Source organism: Canis lupus, chromosome X (genome assembly GCF_003254725.2).
Source record: "Canis lupus dingo isolate Sandy chromosome X, ASM325472v2, whole genome shotgun sequence".
NCBI classification, from domain to species: Eukaryota; Metazoa; Chordata; class Mammalia; order Carnivora; family Canidae; genus Canis; species Canis lupus.
The window spans coordinates 45,382,156-45,407,899 of record NC_064281.1 but is presented as its reverse complement, the minus strand read 5'-3'; the positions used below and the strand labels follow the sequence as shown (position 1 = coordinate 45,407,899).

At 40.8% G+C, this 25,744-nt stretch overlaps 1 protein-coding gene across 16 annotated transcripts in view; it reads left to right on the top strand.

The window, feature by feature from the left end:
* The window catches only part of HUWE1 (HECT, UBA and WWE domain containing E3 ubiquitin protein ligase 1), a 175,171-nt gene that overhangs the window by 132,265 nt on the left and 17,162 nt on the right, over positions 1 to 25,744 (top strand). For 13 of the 16 annotated variants that reach the window (XM_025468549.3, XM_049107089.1, XM_025468548.3 and 10 more), the window contains 19 exons: positions 1,495 to 1,690; positions 3,163 to 3,330; positions 4,415 to 4,560; positions 4,970 to 5,036; positions 5,980 to 6,194; positions 11,243 to 11,454; positions 11,893 to 12,075; positions 14,700 to 14,872; positions 15,223 to 15,371; positions 16,118 to 16,193; positions 17,021 to 17,119; positions 17,707 to 17,840; positions 18,028 to 18,196; positions 19,540 to 19,768; positions 20,412 to 20,590; positions 20,877 to 20,966; positions 21,125 to 21,279; positions 22,813 to 22,858; positions 24,327 to 24,614. In XM_025468549.3, coding sequence (XP_025324334.1) covers positions 1,495 to 1,690; positions 3,163 to 3,330; positions 4,415 to 4,560; positions 4,970 to 5,036; positions 5,980 to 6,194; positions 11,243 to 11,454; positions 11,893 to 12,075; positions 14,700 to 14,872; positions 15,223 to 15,371; positions 16,118 to 16,193; positions 17,021 to 17,119; positions 17,707 to 17,840; positions 18,028 to 18,196; positions 19,540 to 19,768; positions 20,412 to 20,590; positions 20,877 to 20,966; positions 21,125 to 21,279; positions 22,813 to 22,858; positions 24,327 to 24,614 — 2,974 coding nt within the window. The remainder of the gene's footprint in view (positions 1 to 1,494; positions 1,691 to 3,162; positions 3,331 to 4,414; positions 4,561 to 4,969; positions 5,037 to 5,979; positions 6,195 to 11,242; positions 11,455 to 11,892; positions 12,076 to 14,699; positions 14,873 to 15,222; positions 15,372 to 16,117; positions 16,194 to 17,020; positions 17,120 to 17,706; positions 17,841 to 18,027; positions 18,197 to 19,539; positions 19,769 to 20,411; positions 20,591 to 20,876; positions 20,967 to 21,124; positions 21,280 to 22,812; positions 22,859 to 24,326; positions 24,615 to 25,744) is intronic. The other 3 variants (XM_035711675.2, XM_025468554.3, XM_025468553.3) reach the window with 2 other exon arrangements.

The following is a 25,744-nucleotide window of genomic DNA, read 5'->3' as shown; positions in this document are numbered from 1 at the left end:
AATTGGATCAAAATGTATAAATATTTTTTAACTTGCTTGTCAGAAAGGTGGTACCACTTTATACTTCTACATGTGTATGAGTATACATCTCATATTCTTCAGACAGTTCTTTACCCAGCCCATTTGATTTCATCTGACGTTAGCAAAATCAAGGAGTGCTATCAAAAGCTGCATATACACTAATCCAAGGGCAAGAGACTGCCCAACAGGGAGGAAACACTATATAAGATAGAATTCTGACTTAAAAATACTTAAAATGTGTAAGATTGTACAACTTAAAAATTGCTAGGAAAAAAGTACAGGTTCTTGTTGGTTGAGAGAACTTTCTAAGCTTAATTATATTTGGGGGTGTGGGGAGCAAAGGAAACTCAGTGGCAGTTTTAACGTATCAAGTTGGCAAAATGTAAATGCTTGATAATATCCATTGCAGGTACGGGTGTGGACAACCAGGCATACTCTTACTTATGGTAGGAGTGGAAATTGGTGCAGCCACATTGGAGGGCAATTTGGTACTGTCAGTTTAAGATATCCTTTGACCTAGAAACTCTATGGCTAAGAATTTATTTTATAATTAAAGTCAAGTATGCCGAGGTACATGAAAAAGAATGTTCACTGTAGAATTGGTTGTAATAACAAGAATGAGATCTAATGTCCAGTAGAGGACTAGATAATTAAGTTTTCGCACATTCTTTATAGTGAAATTACACTTCTCTGTATTTAAAAAATGAGAGCTTATAATTGTAGCCTTACAGGCAAGATAAAGGGGCTATGCTAAACTTAAAGAGCATGACTGATTTGGTAAGAAAAGCATTAAAATTCCAAAAGATGTTCGTCTTTGCGAACATAATTCACAAAGGAATAAATAATGGAAAATACAGTGGAGTTTTTTTTTTTGTTCTTTCCTGTATTTTCCATTGACTGATGAGTCCTTTTATAAGAAGACTGAAAGCATAATGATGTAAGCCCTGTAGTGTCAGAACAAACAATCTGTAAACAGTTGAATATTTCATGTGTCTATCTGAGACTGATGATAGACTTTGAGGCATAAAGAAAACATTTAATTTTGTTAAACACTAAGTGGGTATCAGTATTGCATATTTTTAGATTTTGAACCATTTTGGTTTAAAATTGGAACAGCATTTGGGAACTCTAAGAGCTGGCACTTAATATGTGAGAGCTATAATTTTTAGATGGATGCTCAGTGGTCTAGATACATTTCTCAGTTTCTATGAAGATCACATGCCATCTGGTATAATAATTGATAGTTTGGGGATATGCTGAATGCTGTAACTTTTTTATAAGCCACATATTTTGAATCAGAAAGGAATGGGACTTAAAAGACCAAGTACATTTTTTCTCTAAAATCTAAAGCTGTCATCCACTGTCTTGAGGCAGTTTGGATAGTATTTTGATCCTTGGTAACTCTTCCTTAAAAGCAATTGTATTTTTAGAAAGTGGTCTTTAATCAGCAGAGTTTCTTCCTCTCTTTACTAGGTGGTTCGCTCAGCAGCTACAAGTGGAGCTGGTAGCACTACCTCTGGCGTTGTATCTGGCAGCCTTGGTTCTCGGGAGATCAACTACATCCTTCGTGTCCTTGGGCCAGCTGCATGCCGCAATCCAGACATTTTCACAGAAGTAGCCAACTGCTGTATCCGCATTGCCCTTCCAGCCCCTCGAGGCTCAGGAACTGGTGAGTTTCCACTTTTCCTGGCCTTTGAGACATTGAAGTTTATAGCCTAGTATAACCCCAGAGATTTTCTGTGAAGAGATCTATAACTTGGAAAGCCTCCTTAGGCAAGTGTTGACATTGACTGGATTGGTTATGTGGGCCAATTCAGAGGTACTTCAGTAGCTTCTTACTTGCCCTGTGGTAATTCCTACCAGAGATACCAAGGCCTTATTCGGTCTAGTCCTTGCCTTCAAAGAATTTGTCATGGTGTGACAACAGAGCTTACATACAACATGAATGTTTTACACATAGAGTGGTAATTGAGGGACAAGTGGACATGTGACTCACATGATGCAGTAAGCAGTACACAGTATCATCTGTGTGTTCTTGCTCAAAATGTCTAGCCTGTATTTAATTATGAGGAAACAATTAAATGTGAAGTTTGTGAGACATTCTATAAGACAGTTGATCTAGACTCTTCAAAAATATTAATGTCATAAAGGGGGAAAAAATGCAAGGTTCTCTTAGGTGATAAAAGGAAACTGGAAAGAACTACCAACCTTGATGGGACTTTGGATCCAGATAAAGACATTTGGAGAAATGTGAATACTAACTACGCATTAGATAATTATATCTGTGTTAAGTATCTTGGGTATTACAATGGTATTGTGGTTATTTAGAAAAATAATCCTTAATCTTAAGAAGTACAGGTAAATAAACCTACTTATGGGTAGACAAATGATGATTCTAGATGAAAAGTATATGGGTGTTTGTTATACTAACCTTAAAACTTTGCTGTAGGTTTGTGGGTTTTCTTTTTAAAATAAAAGGTAGATTGAGAAGGGGACTCATTCTCTTGGGAGCCCCAGATATGTGCCTGACCCTCTGTGCTGGGCATTTCTCATGTATGACCTCATTTAATTTTCAAATTTTAGGACTGAAAAAAACAATTCTAGGAATGAGAAAAAGTTTGTTAAGGTAATTTGGCCATGATCCTATAAGAGAACTAGAGTTCAAATCCAACTTTCCCCAACTACAAAGCTTGCACTCTTTTTTTTAAGATTTATTTATTTATCTGAGAGAGTGTGTATGGGGGAGAGAGGGAGAGAAGCAGATTCCCCACTGAGCCTCGATCCCGATACAGGGCTCAATCTCACAACCCTGAGATCATAACCTGAGCTAAAATCAAGAATCAGACACTTAACCAACTGAGCCACTAAGGAGCCCCATGTACTTCTTTGTTTTTGTTTTTTGGGTTTTGGGTTTTTTTTGCCTGTACTCTTCTTACTATTTGGTACTGCTATAATAAATCCTATTGGATTTAGGGAAAGTAAAGGCTAGATTTTCTAGTAGGCAACTTGAGCATTGTTTGTAAATGGCTTTCTGTCCTAAGCTTGTGTGTTACACAAGCCTCCTTCTGAGTCTTTATCAATAACCAAGTGTAGGTACTGGTTCACTATTGACTGATTTTTCTCTGTCTCACTTTGGCTTAGCTTCAGATGATGAATTTGAGAATCTTAGAATTAAAGGTCCTAATGCTGTACAGCTGGTGAAGACAACCCCTTTGAAACCCTCGCCTCTGCCTGTCATTCCTGATACTATCAAGGAAGTGATCTATGATATGCTGAATGCCCTGGCTGCATACCATGCTCCAGAGGAAGGTATGTAGCTATTGTACCTCAGGAGGCTGGGCACTTTCCTGGATCTTTCAACCAACTTAAGTCTTAGCATGTATCCATGTGATGGGAATCAAGATGAATAAGACCTATGATGATGCACTTTTCTGAAAAAAATAATGGTCATCCATTCTGACAGATGGCAAAGGTAGTGGTGAGCCCTAGAGCAAGGTACCTGACCTGGTGGAGGTGAGACATGTAGGAAAGTTCCTTAGAACAAGTGATTTCTGAAATAAGTCTTGAATGATAAATGAGGAGAATGTTGACATATGAGAGACCATCCCATACAGAGGGAAGAATAAACAATGATTAAAGAGGACATAATGGCATCTTGTGAGCAGAAAAATAAATACCAAGGAGTCTCTGTTTTCATTCTCAGAAACAAAAACATCTTTATTTCAAAAAAAAAATGGAATCAGTATTAGAGGGAGTGGTTAGGCTTTCTGACCTTTGAGAGCACCATCCCAATCCACCTTTATTCTTAACTAAGTGTTGCTTGTAAGTACTGGGAAAGTCACGAATGAATTACTTGGAACTTAAGATTTCATTCCAGTCATATCCTTCTGGATTTTTTTTTAGGACATATTTATTTGATAGGTCCCATAACATTACCAAAAATTGATGAATATAGTCTTTAATAAGTCAAAAAAATCTGAGTCTTTGGTACTTTTCATCCATTCGGCACTCTGATCCATAACCATATAACCCTCAGTTCACCTTATATATCCTCCCCCACCCCAAAAAATAATTTAGCTGTATAGTTAGAGCAACTATTTATTGACCTCTGTTGCATTAGGCATAATACTGGGTATGTTCATTTAAGCTTAGTAGTGATAGCTTAGGAAAGTTGAAGTGACCAAGTAAATTGCCTGCAGTCACAAAACCTAGGCAGTGAAAGAATAAGCCTCTCAACCAAGCTCTCTTGGTTATACTACATTTCTCCTCTTAAGTGAAAGCCTAGCAATATCACTATATAACTAGTCATAGTAAGTTGGAGTGAAGTTGATCATGCTGCCAAATAGGGATTAACATTGCACAGTTACAAACAAGTTTTGTTTTGTTTTTCTAGCAGAGAAATCTGACCCTAAACCTGGAGGTATGACCCAAGAGGTTGGCCAACTCCTACAAGACATGGGTGATGATGTATACCAACAGTACCGGTCACTTACTCGCCAGAGCAGTGACTTTGATACCCAGTCAGGTTTTTCCATTAATGTAAGTAAATTCCAAACTCCTACATCCTTTTGATAACTATGTGTTCTCCATATTTAGGGTTATGCCAGGGAAATATCAAAGTATTAATTTTGATGTACCTGTAAATTATCTGTTGCCTATGAATGAAGATAAATTTAGGGTTTCCTTGGGATCTTTCTCTCTTTAGATTGGAAATGTTTCCTTAAAATTCATTTTTCATTCTCATTTTCCCCTGTCCCAGTTCCCCAATATCCCAATCACTGTTTATAATGGCTTGCCACAGATTATAGTACATAGCAGGTAAAGGTGGTTAAAAGATCAGCCAAAAAGAGAACCTGTAGCATTCAGAATATGCTGGGAAGGGATCCTGTCATTTAGGGATAATGGTCTTTGAAATTAGTAATAGCTCAAGAGTACTCTTCTTCCATAGAGTCAAGTCTTTGCTGCAGATGGTGCCTCCACTGAGACTTCCACATCTGGGACATCCCAAGGAGAAGGTAATGGTTTACTTTCGCCCTCTTTTATCCTGGGCAGGGGCTATGGGAATATAGGCATAATTGTCGTTGCATTTACTTGTCTGAGTGAACTTTTCTCAAGGGTGAGCTCGGTGTTCTGTAAGTAAAGGGTTTCTATATGCTAAAATTAATAGAACTGTGACTTAACCAACCAAGTAATGGTTGCTATGGTAAGACCCTTTAGATCTACTCTTTAAACCACCCTATGTATTTCTTTTGTTAGCTTTCATGCTGGCTTATAGAACTTTGGTGCCAGTGACACAATTCTAGCTATAAGATTTGTGTGGTGGATTCTTGCCCTCTAGCAGTGTCCCCAGAGTCCATTGGCTGCCTAGCCAACAATTAGAGAAATGTCACGTGGAAGCAGTTCTAAGGTTACCTTCCAAGAGCTACTGCTTCTTGGATAGGGAAGAAATTTGAGATCTAAGCAAGCAGACATTGTACTTAATATAACTGCTGGAATGGAGGCATGCTGGGATAAGGTATAGTGGGCACATGATATAATAGCATCTCAGTATTCCTGGATGAAACAGGAAAGCATTTATAGAGGAGATAAGCTTTTGAGCTAAGCTAGATAAGTAAATGTGTGCCAGGGAGACATGGGAAGGAAGAGGTAAAAGAGTACATATGATATCTTTGGAGAACTATTAGTACAGTATTTCTGGAGCATAAAAGTATGTGTAAAAGGAAGGGAATGACAGAAGATATGTAAACATAGTCTCCCTGCTGTACTGTATCCACATATTATGTTTGAGACCTGTCGTTCTAACTATCTGTCCGTCCACTGCATTATGAAGAGGAGGACATTTCAGTTTGTTACCAGTGTCCTAAAGTGGAGCAGAAGTAGTATTCTCTTTGCACATAAGGCTTGATGTGTGCCAATATTTCAGTGAAATTGAACCAGAGTTTGGCTCTTTCTCAACAGCATCAACTCCAGAGGAGTCTCGGGATGGGAAGAAAGATAAAGAAGGGGACCGGACCTCCGAGGAAGGCAAACAGAAAAGCAAGGGCAGCAAACCTTTAATGCCCACTTCCACTATTCTTCGTCTTCTGGCAGAGTTGGTGAGGTCCTATGTTGGTATTGCTACCCTGATTGCCAACTACAGCTACACTGTGGGCCAGTCTGAGCTGATTAAAGAGGTAATATTTCCAATCTGCATAAGATTTTGTACTATTGACATTTGGATACAAATGTGTCAGACACTTTGCTAGGAACCTGTGCTAGTTACTAGCCCAGTGTTGCCAGGCAGAGGCCTCTTAAGATAGATTGAAGAACCTAGGCTTTTTCCCTTGATGTGATGCTGTCAGGCTCATTACAAGGAGTGTGTTGGTGCCATTTGTTAATTTGTTTTATAGAAAATCACTTGGTTGGCAGTGTGGCAGATAACTGCAGAAGACAAGATTAGGGGTCAGACCAATTAGGAATCTGATATAGATAGCAATCTCTAGGGTATACAGGATCTTGGTGAAGTTGCAGGGGAAAAAATGGGTGAGTTGAAGAGATGTTTTAAAGGTAGAAATGGACAAGAATTTGATTTGGAAGATGAAGACAAAATCAGGGACTCGGAGACGTTTGTTTTACGTTTTTCTTTTTTTTTTTTAAGATTATTTATTTATTCATTTATTTATTCATTTAAGATTATTATTATTCATGACATTCATTCATTATTATTATTTTTAAGATTATTTATTCATTCAATAATTCATGATTATTATTATTTATTCATTATTTTTATTATGAATTTATTCATATTTAAGATTTATTATTTATTCATTTATTTATTCATTCATTTATTCGGGGGGGGGGGGCAGAGACACAGGCAGAGGGAGAAGCAGGCTCCATGCCGGGAGCCCAACTTGGGACTCGATCCTGGGACTCCAGGATCACGCCCTGTGCCAAAGATAGGCGCCAAACCTCCGAGCCACCCAAGGATCCCCTGTTTTATGTTTTTCTATTCCTTTTATGTTAGAAGAAGAAATGGTTTGAAGAGAAAAAGGTAGAATTTGAAAGGTATCTGTGGTTCATTTACATGAGGGTATCTAGGGGACAGTAGAATAAGACAAATACACAAGAATAATGGGTATTTATCTTCCAGATGTATTCACACCTGTGCAGAGACATCTGATGTGGTATTAGATTGGTGATATAAGATATAAGGAAACCCTAAATGTCAGAGCTATGAGAAAGAATGAAGTCATATTTTATATGTCCTGATACGGATATGGAATTCTCATGTTTAAGAGACTAGATCATGTTCCCATATACGTCAAAGGAGTCCCCAGGGAGGTTTTTTTCATAAAGTGACCTTGTTTTGGGGGGAGGAGTGTCATATTGTAATTTTATGGTTAGTAAGCAGTAAAGGGTTTGAGAGTGGAATGGAGGCAATAATGTTGCAGGCAAAGAAAATGAAAGCAGCTGCCATTTTTAAAGCTATTTTGACTTTAATCTGAGTTTTTAAAATACATACAAAAATACACAATTCCTGAATGATTCATCAGTTTTCTTGGGTGACCATTACCCAAATTAAAACATTACAAATTCCATAAAAGCTTACCCCTTCATGCCTTTGTACATCTCCCTCCCCTTTAAGCTTCCATAAAGTCACCATTATCTTGAGTTCTATTGCCATAGATTGGTTTTGCACATCATATAAATGGAATCTTATAGTATGTACTCTTTCGTGTCTGAATTCTTCTGTTTAAGATGTTTGCAAGATTCATTTTTGTGTGTGGTTGTAATTTTATTTGTTGTATGGAGTTTCATTGTATGAATGTAACACAGTCTTATCCATTCTAGTACTGATAGTCGGGTAGTTTTCCATTTATGGGCATTAAAAGTAGTGTTGCTACATACAGTCCATTCTTATACATGTCTTAGTGAATATACACAGTTGACCCTTGAACAATATGGGGGTGTTGGGTGCCGACACCCCCTTTCCCCCATGTATGCAATTGAAAAATCTGCATATAACTTTTGACCCCCCCAAAAGCTTTGCTAGAGCCTACTGTTGACCAGAAGCCTTAGGCAGTTAACACATATTTTGTGTGGTTATATGTATTAGAGAAAAGGAAAAAAATTTTTAAGATTTTATTTATTCATGAGAGACACAGAGAGAGAAGCGGGCTCCATGCAGGGTTCCCGATGTGGGACTTGATCCCGGGACTCCAGGATCACGCCCTGTGCCAAAGGCAGACGCTCAACCACCAAGCCACTCAGACATCCCAAGAAAACAAAATGTTATTTTAAAAATCATAAGGAAAATAGACCCACACAGCTCAAACCTGGTTTGTTGATAGATCAACTATATAAGTATTTCTGTTAGCTGGTATGTGCCTAGGAGTAGAATTGTTAGTCTCTTCAGCTTTAGCAAATGGCACCAAAAGTTTTCCAGAGTGTTTGTGTCAATTTATATTATCACCAAACACAGAATATGAGAGTTCAGATTGTTTCACCTTCTTGCCAACACTTGGTATTTTTCTCATTTTTCATTTTAGCTAATCTAGTAGATGTGTAGTGGTATTGCATTGTATCTTTATTGACCATTTGGATGCTCTTTTATTTTTTTAAAGATTTTATTTATTCATGAGAGACACACAGAGAGAGGCAGAGGGAGAAGCAGGCTCCATGCAGGGGAGCCTGACGTGGGACTCAATCCTGGGTCTCCAGGATCACGCCCTGGGCTGAAGGTGGCGCTAAACCGCTGAGCCACGGGGGCTGCCCCTCCCCACTTTTTTTTTTTTTTTTTTTTAGAGTTCAATTTACCAACATATAGAATAACACCCAGCGCTCATCCTATCAAGTGCCCCCCTCAGTGCCCTTCACCCAGTCCCCCCCACCCCCCGCCCACCTCCCTTTCCACCACCCCTTGTTCGTTTCCCAGAGTTAGGAGTCTCTCATGTTCTGTCTCCCTTTCTGATATTTCCCACTTATTTTTTCTCCTTTCCCCTTTCTTCCCTTTCACTATTTTTTCTATTCCCCAAATGAATGAGACCATATAATGTTTGTCCTTCTCCGACTGACTTATTTCACTCAGCATAATACCCTCCATAATACATCGAAGCAAATGGTGGGTATTTGTCGTTTCTAATGGCTGGGTAATATTCCATCATATACATAGACTACATCTTTATCCATTCATCTTTCAGTGCACACCGAGGCTCCTTCCACAGTTTGGCTATTGTGGACATTGCTGCTAGAAACATCGGGGTGCAGGTGTCCCGGCGTTTCACTGCCTCTGTATGTTTGGGCTAAATCCCCAACAGTGCAATTGCTGGGTCGTAGGGCAGATCTATTTTTAACTCTTTGAGGAACCTCCACACAGTTTTCCAGAGTGGCTACACCATTTCACATTCCCACGAACAGTGCAAGAGGGTTCCCTTTTCTCCGCATCCTCTCCAACATTTGTTGTTTCCTGCCTTGTTAATTTTCCCCATTCTCACTGGTGTGAGGTGGTATCTCATTGTGGTTTTGATTTGTATTTCCCTGATGGCAAGTGATGCGGAGCATTTTCTCATGTGCTTGTTGGCCATGTCTATGTCTTCCTCTCTGAGATTTCTTTACATGTCTTTTGCCCATTTCATGATTGGATATTCTGTGAAATTTGTCCCAAGTTTTGTATTTTTGTTTTCTGTTGAATTCTTTACATATTCTGGATATAACTCTTTTGTGGAGTTACATATATTAAATATACATTAGACATTTATTTCAAAGCTTTTAATCATTATGCCAATTGTAGTTACTTGTGGAATAAGACATTTAATTCCAAACTTATTAATTCCATGACCTTGCGGTACTGGGTACTCCTAGGTGCTTTACAAATGCTATTGATGATCTTTACCTCAGCACTGGAAGATTGTTGGTATTGCTCCCCTTAAGAAAGAAGTAGAAAGGCTCAGAAAGGTTAGTAGCTTGCTCAAGATCAGCTACAGAGTAGTAGGATTAGAATTGGAACCCAGATCTCTGATTACAAATGTAAGTCTTTTTACTGAATCACACTGCTTTCCCAAATTGCAAGGCTTTTTTTCCAGGTTTTTCCTAATAATTTCATATAACATATTTATACAATTTTATATTTTGTTCAGTACTGGGGAATTTTTATTTCTAATAGTTACATCTTAACCAGCCCACCTTACCTAATTTTCCGGACTCTAGAATTCTTCAGTGCTTTTTTATTATTATTATTGAGACAAAATTTCCATAAAATTAAGCTTTTTAAAGTATATAGTTGAGTGGCATTTGGTACATTCAGTGTTGTGCAACCATCATCTCTTTCTAGTTAATTCCAAAATCGTTGATGTGTTTTGATACAAAATCTGCTTGAACGATACCTTTCTAATATAAGGAATTACCAGGGAAGAAATCATTGTTAGAAGGAACAAGTCTCACTTAATTTCCTTCCCCTGTTGGGCCTTTTTTGCATATTCATATCTGTGACTATGTTGGTTCTTTTTCAACTCCTGCCAATTTTTATCTAGGGTCCTTTGCATATCGTAGGTATCAGTAAATGTTACAATTTTTTTTTAAGATTCATTTATTTATTTATGAGAGACACAGGCAGGCAAAAGGAGAAGCAGGCCCCTCGCAGGGATCCCAATGTGGGACGTGATCCCTGAGTCCCGGAATCGAGTCCCACATCAGGCTTCCTACATGGATCCTGCTTCTCCCTCTGCCTATGTCTCTGCCTCTCTCTCTCTGTGTGTGTCTCTCATGAATAAATAAATCTTTTAAAAAACAATTTAATTGGATACTGAGGGAATTATAGCACTCAATTATGAATCAAGATTTGAATCCTTGCCAATGGCTAAGTTTTTCATGCAGGCCATGTTTCTTTGAGCCTCAGATTACCCATTTTTTTAGATGGTGAAAATCTTGAACTTGTCTTAACTGTTCTATAGGTTTTCTGTGAACAGTTTTATCAAATAGCACACTTAAAAATGTTTTAAGAAATGCCAAGAGACGTGTAAATGAAGATGCAAAACTGTGTAGTGAGAAATGAATGGGATTTAAAAGCATAAAATCTAGATTTGTTACTCAGCTTAGCTTGTACCTTTAACCCTTAGTCTTCTCATCTATGAAGTGGACCTGATAATCACTGACTGGATGACTTCAATGATCAACTTTATGTATACGTACCTTGTTGATGTGCAAACAATATGGCATAATTATGCCTTGCTTAATGACTTTTCAGGACTGCAGTGTGCTAGCTTTTGTTCTGGACCACCTCCTCCCACATACCCAGAATGCAGAAGACAAGGACACACCTGCCCTGGCCCGCCTATTCCTCGCAAGCCTGGCTGCTGCAGGGAGTGGCACAGATGCCCAAGTGGCCCTTGTGAATGAAGTAAAAGCAGCCCTGGGACGGGCACTGGCTATGGCTGAGAGTACAGAGAAACATGCCAGGTAAAATCCATGCCTGACCTAGTGCTAATAACAAGTAGCATTCCCTTACTCTATTCCTTGCCCATGGGATTCCTTGCATTTGAACAAGAGTTCTGGTTCGACTGGCACTGTGTATATTCTCTGGTCCTCTCAAATCACTCTAGTGCTTCAAAATACCTAGAGTACATTTGGAGGAGTGTACAGCTTAGAGAAAACAAAGGGATATTTTCATTATATTTCTGAGGTCTTGAAGTTGAGCAGGCTATTCAGTCTTATTTTTTATATTACATGTAAAGAAAATTAAGAATGCTACTACTCAGGGAGTGAGCTCTCATCTGATTAGATGTTATTTCCAAAAGGAAACACTGAGGGCACAGTAGGGTTATCTGAGACAAGTTAGTGAAGATGCCAAAGAATAGGCATTATTCATATGATAGAGGTGTCAAACTTCTTTCCCAGGCTTCAGGCAGTGATGTGTATCATCAGTACTATCATGGAGTCCTGCCCCTCCACCTCCAGCTTCTACAGCAGTGCCACAGCCAAGACCCAGCACAATGGCATGAACAACATCATTCGACTCTTTCTAAAGAAGGGACTGGTTAATGATCTGGCAAGAGTGCCTCACAGCCTGGACCTGTCCAGGTAAAATTATTCCTGATTTCCAGCTGCAGGCCTTTGGCCTCTTTTTAGTCATGCTGCTTTTATTTCTTCGTTTGCTTGTATTTTATGTATCCTCGCCAAATGAGGAGTGAGCCCTGATGTGATAGGAAAAGTTTGGATATAGATGGGAACCTGAGTTCTTAGTATTGTGGTTTTTAAGCAAGGCACTTGCCTTTCTTTAGGTCATAGTTTTCTCATTTGCTGCAAACTGAAGAGTTGGACTGTATGAGTAATTTTTACCCCAAGCTTCCCCCACCTTAATTAAAAAATAAGCTCCTATTATTATAAGATGTGTATCATGAAAAATACAGATGAATAAAAATCTAGTAGAGACAATATTTCTGCCACCAGATATCACTGTTACCTTACCACCGTATCGCTCAATGGTTTTCTTCACACACATATAAAATACATTTTTTACTAAAATGTGCTGTTGTATAACCTGGGTTGGGTTAGGGTTTTTTCTTTTTTTCAGTTACTAGTCCCTATCTCCCTGTGTAAGTAAATTTTCATCCTGTAGGATACCTAAATCCATACTCAAAAATTTTTGTCTAAACCAGAATCAAATTATAGACCTTGTATTATTACATCTGGTTATGTCCTTTGAATCTCTTCTTCTAACTCAGAAGCTTAATTAATTTTTTAATCTTTATTTTATTTCTTTTAGTGACACTTATTGAGGTGATCAGGTCTGCTGTTCCTACAAAATGTTTTGCCTTCTAGATTTGGTCCATTGCAGTGTTGTTTAACTTGTTCCTTTACTCCGTTTTCTATTAACTTCTAATTAGAGCTAAAGGCTTAATGGAGCAATTTAAAATTATTGGTTAGGATATATCATAAGTGATTTATATCATATTCTATCATGGGGAGACACATCTCTTTGAACTGTCAAAATTCATGATAAAATTGGCTACTAGAGTGATAATCATCATTGTACTGTTACATTTTCCCCCTTCTTACTAGAAAATAAATGTTTTGGTACTGTATAAATGTTTGGTTTCCTATTAGCCATATACCTAATTAATGATCTTAGTACTAGCTGATAACCCTTTCCTGTGCTAATTTCTTTGGAGATTATCAATGACAATTTCTAATTTCTGTCATTCCTTCTACATATTATTAGCTGGCGTTTTTGTGTGACAAAGCCCCAGTTCAAGAGGGGAGAGTCTGGTTACCCTGAAAAGGCAGGATGAAAACTGGGTTTTTTTTCTTAAGTCACCAATTTTTAGGGTAAATAGTTAATTACCACCTCAAATGCAACTTTTATCTGGCATTTTCTATTTTCATCGGTGATTGAATTATTTAGATCACTGCAGTCATTCTTTTTCATTACACCTTTGGCCCATGGGGCCTCTTCAAGTTAACTTCTTCATCCTTTTGATAGAAGCTCATCAAATTTTTTAAAAGTTTAAAAATTTCTAACTCAGGAGTGTAATGAGCACCGTATGTCTCATCTAGATTAACCAATAGTTATCATTCCTGTTCTATTTGCTTTACTTCTCCCTTCCTTTTAGGAGCTGAATCATTTGAAGTTCCTTACAAACAACATGATGCTTAACCTCTGAATACTTTAACATGTGTCTCCTAAAAATAAACATTCCTTTACAATGGCTAGAATATCATCACACCTAAGAAATTTTCCTTTTGTAACATTACTCTATGTATTTCATACTCAAATATCCCCAATTATTCCAAGTATTATACCTTGAGGGAGAATGTTTTGATCCAGGATCTAATGAGCATCACTAATTGCACTTGATTGTCACATGTCTCTTATTTTTTTATGACATAAGACTGTTTCTGAAGAATCTAGAAGGCCAAATGTCTTATAGAATATTCCATAATCTGGACTTGTCTAATTGCTTCCTTATGATTCAGGTTAAACTTTTTGGCATTAATACTACATAGGTGATGTTTGCCCTTCTTGGTGCAGCACATCAGGAGACACATAATGCTAATTTGCCCTGTTATTGTTTGATCACATAGTTAAAGGTTAGCTTTCCCCTTTGTACTTAATAAGTTTTTAATGGGGTGATGCTTTTGAGTCCACATGAAGATTATATGAATATCCCATGCCCTGAAGATTTTTAACTCCATAGTTTTAACATTTATTGGTGATCTTTCCTGGATCACTTAACATTGCTATTTGAGAAGTAATGATTTCTGGTTTGTCTCATTCCTATTTATTAACAGGCATTCCTTTTTTTTAAGATTTTATTTATTTGAGAGAAAAGGAACATGGGGAGTGGCAGAGAGGAAGAAGCAGGCTCCTTGCTGAGCCAAGCCACCCAGGTGCCCCAGCAGTCATTCTTTTATAGTGAAGATTTCCTTCTGCCTGTTTGTATCCTTGTAGCTGCAGATTCTTTTTATATTTAACAGTATAATCCATTACCATCATTATTTTTGATACTCCAATTATCTCAAATTTGGCCTGTGGTAATGACCCCATTAATTTTTTAAAGCCTCTGGCACAAGATGTCCCAGGCTCACCTTGTACCCTCCATGCCCCATCCATCCCTGCAATCAGTCATTACTCTAATGAGCCTTGGTTCCTTTTTGTGTAGATTTCTGCACTCAGTCCATCTCTGTATCTTCCTTTATCTCAGTCCAAACATGGCCAACACAGTCAATGCTGCTTTGAAGCCTTTGGAAACACTTTCCCGGATTGTGAACCAGCCCAGTAGCCTTTTTGGCAGCAAGAGTGCTTCTAGCAAGAGCAAGTCTGAGCAGGATGCCCAAGGAGCTGCTCAGGACTCCAATAGCAACCAGCAAGACCCAGGTAGGGAATCAGCCAATGGACTGGAGAGCTGGCTGGGTGGACATAGCTTTTTTATGGGCATGGCATCACAACTGTTCTGGCTTGGTATTGTTTCCCTGGGAACTTGCTGGCCTTCCAGAGATCTGTTATAGTGGCGTGGGAATCTGCCCCACAAAGAATTCCTTAAAATTGCAGCCTTATTTGGCTATCCTCACACGTAGCCTTGTCTTTTCCTTTGTCACCCATTCATTTATTCTCTGAGAACTTGTAAACTTGCCCAGGGAAGGAACGTTATTGTCTTCATGCTTGCCTCATGGTGCCCTGCACATAGGCACCCTTTGATTATTTTGCTGGTTGGTTGATTGTTTCAGGCGAGCCTGGGGAAGCAGAAGTGCAGGAGGAGGATCATGATGTCACTCAGACAGAGGTGGCAGATGGGGATATCATGGATGGGGAGGCTGAAACCGACTCAGTGGTGATTGCTGGGCAGCCTGAGGTGCTCAGTTCACAAGAGATGCAGGTAGGGAGGCAGATCACCCAGCACACCCCTATTGCGGCGCTGAACCAAACCCCCAAGCTGTGTGGGTGGGTGAGTACTTTAGATCTTTGCCTCAATGCTGTCTGTTTTGCAGAGGAGCACAGATGATATGCTTAGTAGTAGATGCTCAGTAAATGTGTTTGAATTGTATTAAATGAGGGGCGGGGGCAGAGCCAGGATGCCATCCATGTGCTATGAAATGGAATAGATCCCAACTTAGACATAGGTGAAATGTGGATGTAGAAAACTGGCCTGAGCCCTTTGGGTCCAAGGTATTTGATTTATTTGGCTCTGGTCATTAATGGAAACTCCTTAACATCACTGTTGTACCTATAGCACCTGGTCTCATTGGAGCATGCAAACAGCTATTTTCTAAAGACCCTAAAGAAAGCATTATAATTTCTGGAGCTAGTAGCAGTGGTAAGAAATGGGGCCTATAGTCCTAAGCTGCTAGCTCTAAGGAGATCTGCATGTATTCCTGGATAGTATAATGATTAACCTGGTCTGAGATAACTGGGATGAACCCATTTGAAGGACAGTCTGATTGTGGATTGGCAGCACATGGTAGTTTCTGTGCTCTTAGCACCAAATGTCTGGTGTTTACGCAACGTTCTCTGTCACATATTATCCTAGAAATATTTACTCCCTTGCTGGCTTTTTTTAAGGTTTCCGTGCTAGCACAATGATAGACTTGTGTGCATCCATATATATGTTCTATTTCTCTCCAGGTTGAGAATGAGCTGGAGGACCTGATAGATGAGTTGCTTGAGAGGGATGGCGGATCTGGGAACAGTACAATTATAGGTGAGAGCCCCAGAACTGAGTATAGCCTCTTCCTTTGCCTCAGTCTCTCTTGGGAGGACCCTTTTTCTCATCATCTGCTTGCTCAGCTCTGCCTAAGGGCTCATAGCCAGCCTAGATTGCTGCTTGTCTTGATGTTGACGGTCTTACAGATGAGAAATTCACAAACCATCTACAGACCTGTGGCAGGTTTGAAGCGTTGCCTGTGTGGGGGAGGTGAAGGGGGTGGCCATCAGTATAGATGATACATCAGGCACATCAAGAGTGTTTATTCATGGAAGCCTAGAGGAGGCTTTAGAGGCTGTAGGGTGAGAAAGCGCTTTCCTTTCAGTTCTTCAGCAAAATCCAGGGGCTTTCCGCCTCTGAGTCTCAGTAGTGTAAAAAGAGTGATCAGTCCCTACGGGTGACCCTACAACTCAAAGGGAAAATGGCAAAGGTACCCTACTGTCACTTGGCTCCAAGGGTCTATGTGTTACTTGTTTTTATTTTATTGATGAAGGAAATCAAAGGATAAACGGAAGTAGACATGTATCCTTAAATTTGACTAGGCTTTTTCACACCCATTATCCTCTGTGGCTTCACAATTAGTGGGATTGGCAGGGCAGATGTGATCATCCCATTTTACAGATGAGGAAACTGAGACTCAGACAGGTAAAGTGACTGGCCAAGCTCACCTAGCTAGTCGACAGCAGAGAACCTAGGTCTTCTCCCTCATCCAAAAAAAAAAAAAAATGGATATCTGCTGGGTGTACATAGCTACTTTAGGCGCACCCAATCTGGAAAGGGAAGTCCTCTGTTGTTCAGTGAAGGCTCTGCTCTGTAACCTTCAGTGAGCAGAAGTGGAGAGGATGAATCACAAGAGGACGTGCTGATGGATGAAGCTCCTTCCAACCTCAGCCAAGCTTCCACCTTGCAGGCCAACCGAGAAGGTGAGAGTGCCGAGGCCAGAAAGGCCTCCCTTCTTGCCCTGCACGTCTGACAGACACTACACTAGGGTTTTCCTGGAGGCAGCTGCCCACATGTGCAGAATAAGGAAGCATCTGTCTGCATGCGCTGACATACACCATCCACTTTATCCTCAGCCAGTTTTTCAAATAACATGTTACTACTGCTTGCCCAAAAGTTTGTCACTTCTTACTTGGTTCGCTTTCTTCTCACCCACCTGCTATCATCGCTCCAGATTCCCTCTTACCAACAGGATGCAGTCAATAGCAAAGTAGGGCTGGAAAGGCAAGGGGGCACCAGCAGAGTTGGCCAAGTCCTAGATCATGGCTCCTGAAGCACCACCCTATAGCCAGCCTCCACATTCAGCCACCGTGCTCAGCGTGTTGATGCATTGATTGGCACTCTCAGGAAATCAGGGCTGGCTCACTAAGTCTGTACATCACCCCAGATCTGGTTCTTCCTCTCCTAGAGTCAGATATCCCATCGCCTTTCCACTCAATCTGCTGGCCTGCACAGTAGTCTGTTTGCTAGCTACTCAGTATAGTCCTCCAATGTGCTCCCTTTGTTTTAGATTCCATGAATATCCTGGACCCTGAGGATGAGGAGGAGCACACTCAGGAAGAGGACAGCAGTGGCAGTAACGAGGATGAGGATGATAGTCAGGATGAAGAGGAGGAGGAGGAGGAAGATGAGGAAGATGATCAGGTGAGGGGGGACTGTGTTTGGGTTGGTTCAGACAACCTCTTCCATGGGAACACAGAGCTGGAGAAAACCAACAGTCTGGGTTGCTAGCCTCAGCGCCTCCCTCCCTCATGTGCAAATGTGGCCATGACACCAGACTTCAGAAAACCCTTACCTCCAGCAATTCTCCATCTCCTATTTTCCCCTTAAGGAGGATGATGAAGGTGAAGAGGGAGATGAAGACGATGACGACGATGGCTCTGAAATGGAATTGGATGAGGATTACCCTGATATGAACGCTTCTCCCTTGGTCCGATTTGAGCGCTTTGACCGGGAGGATGATCTCATCATTGAGTTTGACAACATGTTCTCCAGCGCTAGTAAGATACAGGGGCTCAGCTGGGTTTTACCTCTTGATTCTTATACCCTTCTCTAGGGTAAGCCAAGCAGTGAACCAGAGCAGCTATCAATCTGATTACAGCACTTCTTTTCCTATGCTGACTTCCTGGGGCAAGGGATATCTGAAACCATCTATCTCTCTCAATAAATGTATACTTAGAAGAAGGAATTGTGAGAGGCTGCTTTTGTTCTCTCCACCTCAGTAAACAGGCAGCCATTTTAGAGCCTGGACAACTTGCTGATTTGCCTCAAACTTTTTTTTTTTTTTAAACTGAAACCAAGGCTGACCGCATCAGGCACCCATGTGCATGCTACAGTGACAGGGCAATCAATAATTCTTATGTCTATAACACTGGATCTTGGGAGTTTGGATGAACACCTTTGAGCTTGGCATTGGGGAGTAAATTTGAGCACATTCACTCTGTTCATCAAGGACGCATCTTTTCGGAGGAGAGAGTGAATCTCTTCCCTTCTCCCCCCCCCGCCCCCATCAACGTCAAAGTTCACTTTTAGCATCTAGTTCTTAATATCAAGCTGTCTTGAGAAGGCAGGTCTTGACTCCAAATCACAAGCATAATATAGCAGAAAATACTGACTGTTCTGGTCTGTTGTCTTGGCCAAGTAGTCTCTTACCTCTTTGAGCCTCAGTTTGTCACCTGTAAATGAAAAGTTTTTTTTAAAAAAAATGGGTTGTACTACATAATTTTCAAGGTGCCTTCTGTGATTTTCTTTGCATTTTTGTGATTTCCGTCAGTCTTCCTTATGTTGAGCCTCCCTTCGTTTAGCAAATTAAACAATATTTGAGGAGTGCCTACTATTTCCTAGGTACTCAGGATACAGCAGTAAAAGAACAGTCCTTTTCCGTGAAAGGAGCATATGATCTGTTAGGAAGTATAAGTAAGCAGGCGTTACGTTATAGTATGGTAAGAAAGCCCAGACTAAAGGATTATTAAGCCAATCTGTAGAATCAGAGGAAGTGACATCTGGGCCAAGAACAAAAGAACAAGTGAAGAACGGGAAGAGGAGTCTTCAAGGTGGAGGGAGCAGCATGTTTCTGAGGGGCTTAGAAGCATCACTGTGGTTATAGTGTGGAGAATGGTTTGGGAGAAGGTACTATTTAGGAGGCTGTTGCAATATCTAGGTAAGAGATGGTGGCATAAGCTATGGTAGTGTCAGTGATTATAGATGAGTTGTGGGAATGAGGGAGAAAGGACAAAGCTCAGGTTTCCGTGTGAGGAAGTAAGGCCCAGGAGACATGGTTCTGTTTGAACAACCATGGAAGAAATTTTTTTGGCACTGACCCCTTTACAAATTGTCCTTGCAGCAGACATCCCCCCATCCCCAGGAAATATCCCTACCACTCACCCACTGATGGTACGCCATGCAGACCACAGTTCTCTGACACTGGGCAGTGGCTCCTCCACAACACGTCTCACCCAGGGCATCGGGCGCAGTCAGAGGACCCTAAGGCAGCTGACAGCCAATACAGGCCACACCATTCATGTTCATTACCCTGGGAACCGCCAGCCCAACCCTCCTCTTATACTCCAGAGGTGAGTTACATTTGTCCCATTTCTTTGTGGATTATATGTGCGGCCTTTTGGGGAATACCAAATTGTGTAACAATCTTTTTGCTTAAATGTTCTATACATACATGCATCAATCAAGCATCTCATATGCCAAGCACATGACACTTTAAATATAGGCAGGACAGGATTTCTGCCCTCGGGCTTAGAGTTTAGTGGAATTAACAATTTTAAAGTGAGAGAAAAGGACATAGGTGTCCTAATGGTCAATGTACAGGCAATAGGAGATACATGAGAGAGAGATTATACCCTCACAAAGTGCCTGGCATTATCACCGACACTCACTCTATCAGGAACTATGGAATAATATGCAACCTCAGACCAAATAAAGTTCACAAACTGATGGAGTAGTTAGGTAATTAAGATTTCTGCTCAGTGGGGCACCTGGCTGACTCAATCGGAGGAGCATGCAGTTCTTGTTCTTGGGATCGTGAGTTGGAGCCCCATGTTGGATGTAGAGATTACTTAAATAAAAGCTTTAAAAAAGATATATGCTTAATACGATCCAGTGTTAAACATTTCTTAGAGGTTACAGAAAGGATCTCGCAGTAACAGATTACAGGACCCCTATGAATTACAGTGACCCTGGCACCCCACCATCACCCTACAGGTTGCTTGGTCCTTCTGCTGCTGCTGACATCCTTCAGCTGAGCAGCAGCCTTCCCCTACAAAGCCGTGGACGAGCCCGCCTCCTGGTAGGCAATGATGATGTCCACATCATTGCCAGATCTGATGATGAACTGCTGGATGACTTTTTCCATGACCAGAGCACAGCTACCAGCCAAGCAGGCAAGTTTGTGTGGTGAAAGGGAGGGTACAGTTTTTCACATTCTATTTTTTCCCTTCTGAGGGAAAGCAGAACAGTATCTGCCCTGCCTAGAGAAGCGACATTTCGTTGGAGCCAGAACCGCTTGATAATTGAGCCAAGATTAACAATACTTTTACTATCACTGGATATCTGTGATGTGGCAACTCTTGTGATGGACATTGGGTCCTGTTAGAGAAATATGGAGATTTTTGGATCAGATAACACATGAACAAGCCAAGAATCTCACTCTCTTTTGTTCCTCTACAGGGACCCTATCCAGCATCCCCACAGCCCTGACCCGCTGGACAGAGGAATGCAAAGTTCTTGATGCCGAGAGCATGCATGACTGTGTTTCAGGTGTGTGGCAGCTTGGTTATCTGAGCAGTAGTGAGTCTAACACAGCTGGCATGAGTACATAGGAATTGTTGCCTTCATTCACTAGCCACAAGCTCTACCTCTTGGCTTCCTCCCCTACCTCCCTTGAGCAACCTCTGCTCTTTGCTTCTTTGATCCAGTTGTTAAAGTCCCCATTGTCAATCACTTGGAATTCCTGAGGGATGAGGAGCTGGAAGAAAGGCGGGAGAAACGCAGGAAACAATTGGCTGAGGAAGAAACAAAGATAACTGACAAAGGCAAAGAAGATAAGGAGAACAGGGATCAGAGTGCACAGGTGATTTGCAAGGGCTGGGAGGATTCATCTTTGGCTGTGTCTTCCTCTACTTTCGTATGGTTTTTGGCATACACATAGCTCCCATCAGTCATTAAAGAATCCTGGGATGTTCACAATGAACCTGAAAAATGATTCATTCCAAATTCGCCACATATTCACATGTGTTTTAGGGAAAAGAATTCAACCCCAGAGGGAAAATTCCTTCTCCAGTGTCTCTTGCAGGGGAAATCTGGAGCAAGAACTAGAGTGGCTCTGACTTACCAGTCACACTGTGTAGTCTCTACCTTTGGTGACTGCAACTAGACAGGAAGAATAACTGATTATTCCCATGCTCTTGGTGGTTCAGTTCTACTCTACTCAGTGGACTGACTTAGCAAATGTGGGGGAATTTTACCAAGATGACTCCATTCCATCATTTGAATAAGTTAGGCTTAGACTTCAATCAGGAAATACTCCTGCCCTAAAATCATCACCACGTGTCTTTTTCTAAGGCTTGATTTTCAATTCGTAAAATATCTAGCATGACTTTGGTTTGGAAAGAAGCTACCTATTTTGAAACTTCTGGAATGTTGAATAACATTAGCTTAAAAATAAATGAAGTAAAAGCTAATAGAAATATGAAGGAATTAAAAGACTTAAGTGAAAGACTTTATTATATCCCATACATGAAGTAGAAGTTAATAGAAATATGAAGGAATTAAAAGACTTAAGTGAAAGACTTTATTATATCCCACTTAGCAGATTGGATATCGGATTAAGGATTTTGAAAATGTTCAGTTAGGATAGCAAATTTGATGTAACATACTTTTGTATGAAAGTTTTACCAGATAAACACAATAACTATTTCAAACAGATGAAAAGGGATAGAAAATAAGCAAGCCTGGCATATGTGATTTTAAAAGCTGGATTTGACAATTGGGGTACCTGGGTAGCTCAGTCAGTTGAGCATCCAACCCTTGGTTTTGACTCAGGTCGTGGTCTCGGGGTCACAGGATGGAACCCAATGCTCAGCCATTGAGTCTGCTTGTCCCTCTCTCTCCCCACTCTTACCCCTTCCTCACCCATACCTCCCTACTCACTTGCTCTCTCTCAGGTAGATAAATGAATAAAATCTTTAAAAACAAACAACAGCACATGATGAGATGAGCACTGGTGTTACACTGTATGTTGGCAAATTGAATTAAAAAGTAAAAATAAAACAAAAAACCTGGAGTGGACAAAATGAGCCCAAGGAAGGAAAATACATAGAGATGAAACTTAAGAAATTCTTGCTGGTCTCATGATTGTATTTAGGTCATGTCCTGTGCCCAGCCCAGTTCATTATTCAGTCAGCCTTCTGGCAGTTTCCCCTTGTCCCCAAACCATTCTTGAATACAAGTATGTATTAGAGAAACGTTTGCACACTAAAGTGCTCATCTTTCATCTAGGTCATCGAACTCCTAGGTGGCTTATGTGAGCGAGGGTAGCTATTATAGTTGACCCTGTTATATGTGCTTGCAAAAGTCCCACATTGGTCTATCCTTCTTTTTCCAGTGTACTGCATCTAAAACAAATGACTCCGCTGAACAGAACCTCTCAGGTAACTCTACCCCTCCTTTTCACCTTCTTGCTAATTGGTTGGTTCTTTTTCCTGACCCTTTCAAGTAGCTGGCCCAGTTGGGCTGAAGATGAACACTGGTGCTCTGTGGGATGAGGTAGTAGATTGTATAGTTTTAGGGTCATACCCCATCTTGGAGATAACTATACAGTCTACTGTCTTTCCCACGGTGGTACACTTCCCCTCCGACGTTCTCTGTCCTCACTCTGATCATGCTGTGCTGCATGTGTAGCAAGGCCATGTGCCCCATCCCCTTTGGTGGTGCTTCATAAGAGTGCCTGATGGTGGGGACTCCCAAATGCCAGCCCTCAGTGGAAATGAACAAAATAAAGAGGGTTTAATGAGTTTTTCAGAAAGCTGAATTTATTCAGTTTAAAGGACTTTTTATAAAGATTATGTCCTTAGTTCTTTGGTATCAAAATATTTTTATTAAGGGATATCGACAGGCTTCTTTTTTATTTGGCTAAACTAATCTAGGTTTTGGTAACCCTATGTTAGTCTCTTTCTATTTTTTTTCCTTTTTATATGAACTTTGAGTCTGTGGAATCTAAAAGTCTGGGAATATTATCCTGAGCAATCTGCTTTTGGCATCTGTGGGCTACATGGTATTACTACTGTATGTTTTGTATTCTTCCTTCTAATCTTAACGTCAGCTATTTCATGGTTCTAATAACTCGTCCATGTGATATTCTCCCCCACTTCTATTTCCTCAGAACTTCCTTCTTCCCTATGCCTTCTGTCTCTTTTGGCATTTGAATTGCAAAATGATGATACTAAAGCCTACACAGTATTTTTTTAAAGCAGTGAAAATGAGTGGTAGGTGTTCTGGTGCCCCTTAATCTAGCAAAAGGTCTTTGAAAGGGTCTATTATCAGGTAAAATGGCCTTTTGTCTACTGTCCTTGCTAGAGGATTCTGCTCATGCCGGGGTGAGGTAGTAAGTTGTATTGTTGTGGGGTAGGGATTTTAGGCCCCAATTAGAAGATAACTATACAACTTACTACTTTCCCTGGTGTTGGCATATTCATACTTAGTCTTGGCACTGTTACCTCCATCAGAGTTGTAGATGTTCCTTGGATAATCAGGACCAGAAGAAAAGGGAAGTGGAAGAGGATAGGTGATATTTAGGGTGAGGCAAATATCATTATAAAGTGACTTGAACTCTTTCCCCTTCCACCCAGGGCACAGAAAGGATTTAATTCTTATGACCTACAAAGGTTCAGATCTCCAGTTCTTGAGACTAAGATAGCACTATACCTTAGCCCTCATCCTAAGTATACCGGATCAGCCACAAACTATTCCTAGGAACAGTTGTGGTCGGGGGCAGGGATGATAGTCCTACATTACTGGCTGGGTGGGATACTTGTCAGGCCACATGTGCTGATTGAGTGGCTCCCTGAGTTCTTGGCTGATTGTCCCTTAACACCCCCATTGTCATTCTTTCCGAGAAAGATGGGACTCCTATGCCTGACAGCTACCCAACAACCCCATCTTCAACTGATGCAGCCACATCTGAGTCCAAGGATACCCTTGTCACTCTGCAGCCCTCACAACAGCAACAAACACTCCCACCCCCACCAGCCTTGGGAGAGATTCCTCAAGAGCTACAGTCCCCGGCTGGAGAAGGGGGGAGCTCTACACAGCTGTTGATGCCTGTAGAGCCAGAGGAATTGGGTCCCACAAGGCCAAGTGGAGAAGCAGAAACAACTCAGATGGAGTTGTCCCCAGCTCCTACTATAAGTGAGTAGTAGAATTTCAAAATTGGGGTGGGCGGGTGGTATGATAGGAGGAAGAAATGGATATCTTTCTCCTTAACTAGCTCTTTTAACTCTCCTTAGAGAAATAATAGAAGCTCAGGTCCTCAGAGTGGGGTCTCAGCTTGCACATTTGCTTTCTTGCTAAAGTAGAGGCCTCTTCTCTCTGTTCTCAAGTGATAATATACCTGAATGCTTAATGATACAGATGATGATGCCAACAGTTTATTGAGGTAATCACTTTTCCTGGGCTATCATGGCAGGATTGTTACTTCTTTAAATACAACCCTCTGGGGCCAGAAGAGCATGTAACTCTTTATCTTGGGGTTTTGAGTTTGAGCCCACATTGGGGGTAGAAATTATTTTAAAATAAAACTAAACTTCAAAAACAAAAATAGGGATCCCTGGGTGGCGCAGCGGTTTGGCGTCTGCCTTTGGCCCAGGGCGCGATCCTGGAGACCCGGGATCGAATCCCACATCGGGCTCCCTGCATGGAGCCTGCTTCTCCCTCTGCCTATGTCTCTGCCTCTCTCTCTCTCTCTGTGTGACTATCATGAATAAATAAATAAAATCTTTAAAAAAAATTTAAAAAAAAAAAAATAAATAAAAACAAAAATAACCCTCCAAAGTAGGTAGGTTCATGAATAAACTGAAACCCACATGAGATTTTTAAGCCCAAGACCACTCAGTAAGTGATTGAGCTGAAATAAAAATCCAGACCTGTGTGGCTTTATTTTTTTTAATTTATTTATTTATTCATGAGAGAGAGCAGAGGGAGAAGCAGGCTCCCTGCGAGGAACCAGATATGGGACTTGATCCCAGGACCCCAGGATCACACCCTGAGCCAAAGGCAGACGCTCAACCACTAAGCCACCCAGGCATCCCCAGACCTGTGTGACTTTAAAGCTTGCTCTCCTTCAACGTCCTTCAGAGATGGCAAACATATGAACACACACACACAGCTCTCCCATCCTGGCATACGCCATTTATTTCATGTCACTGTTTCCCACTGTTTTGAAGTAGGGCTTCAAAATTCTCAGCAGCATTCCAACAGGGTAAGTTGAAACCTCTTTTACTCTTCCTGCTCTGTACTATGCTGCCTGTGATATACTTTGG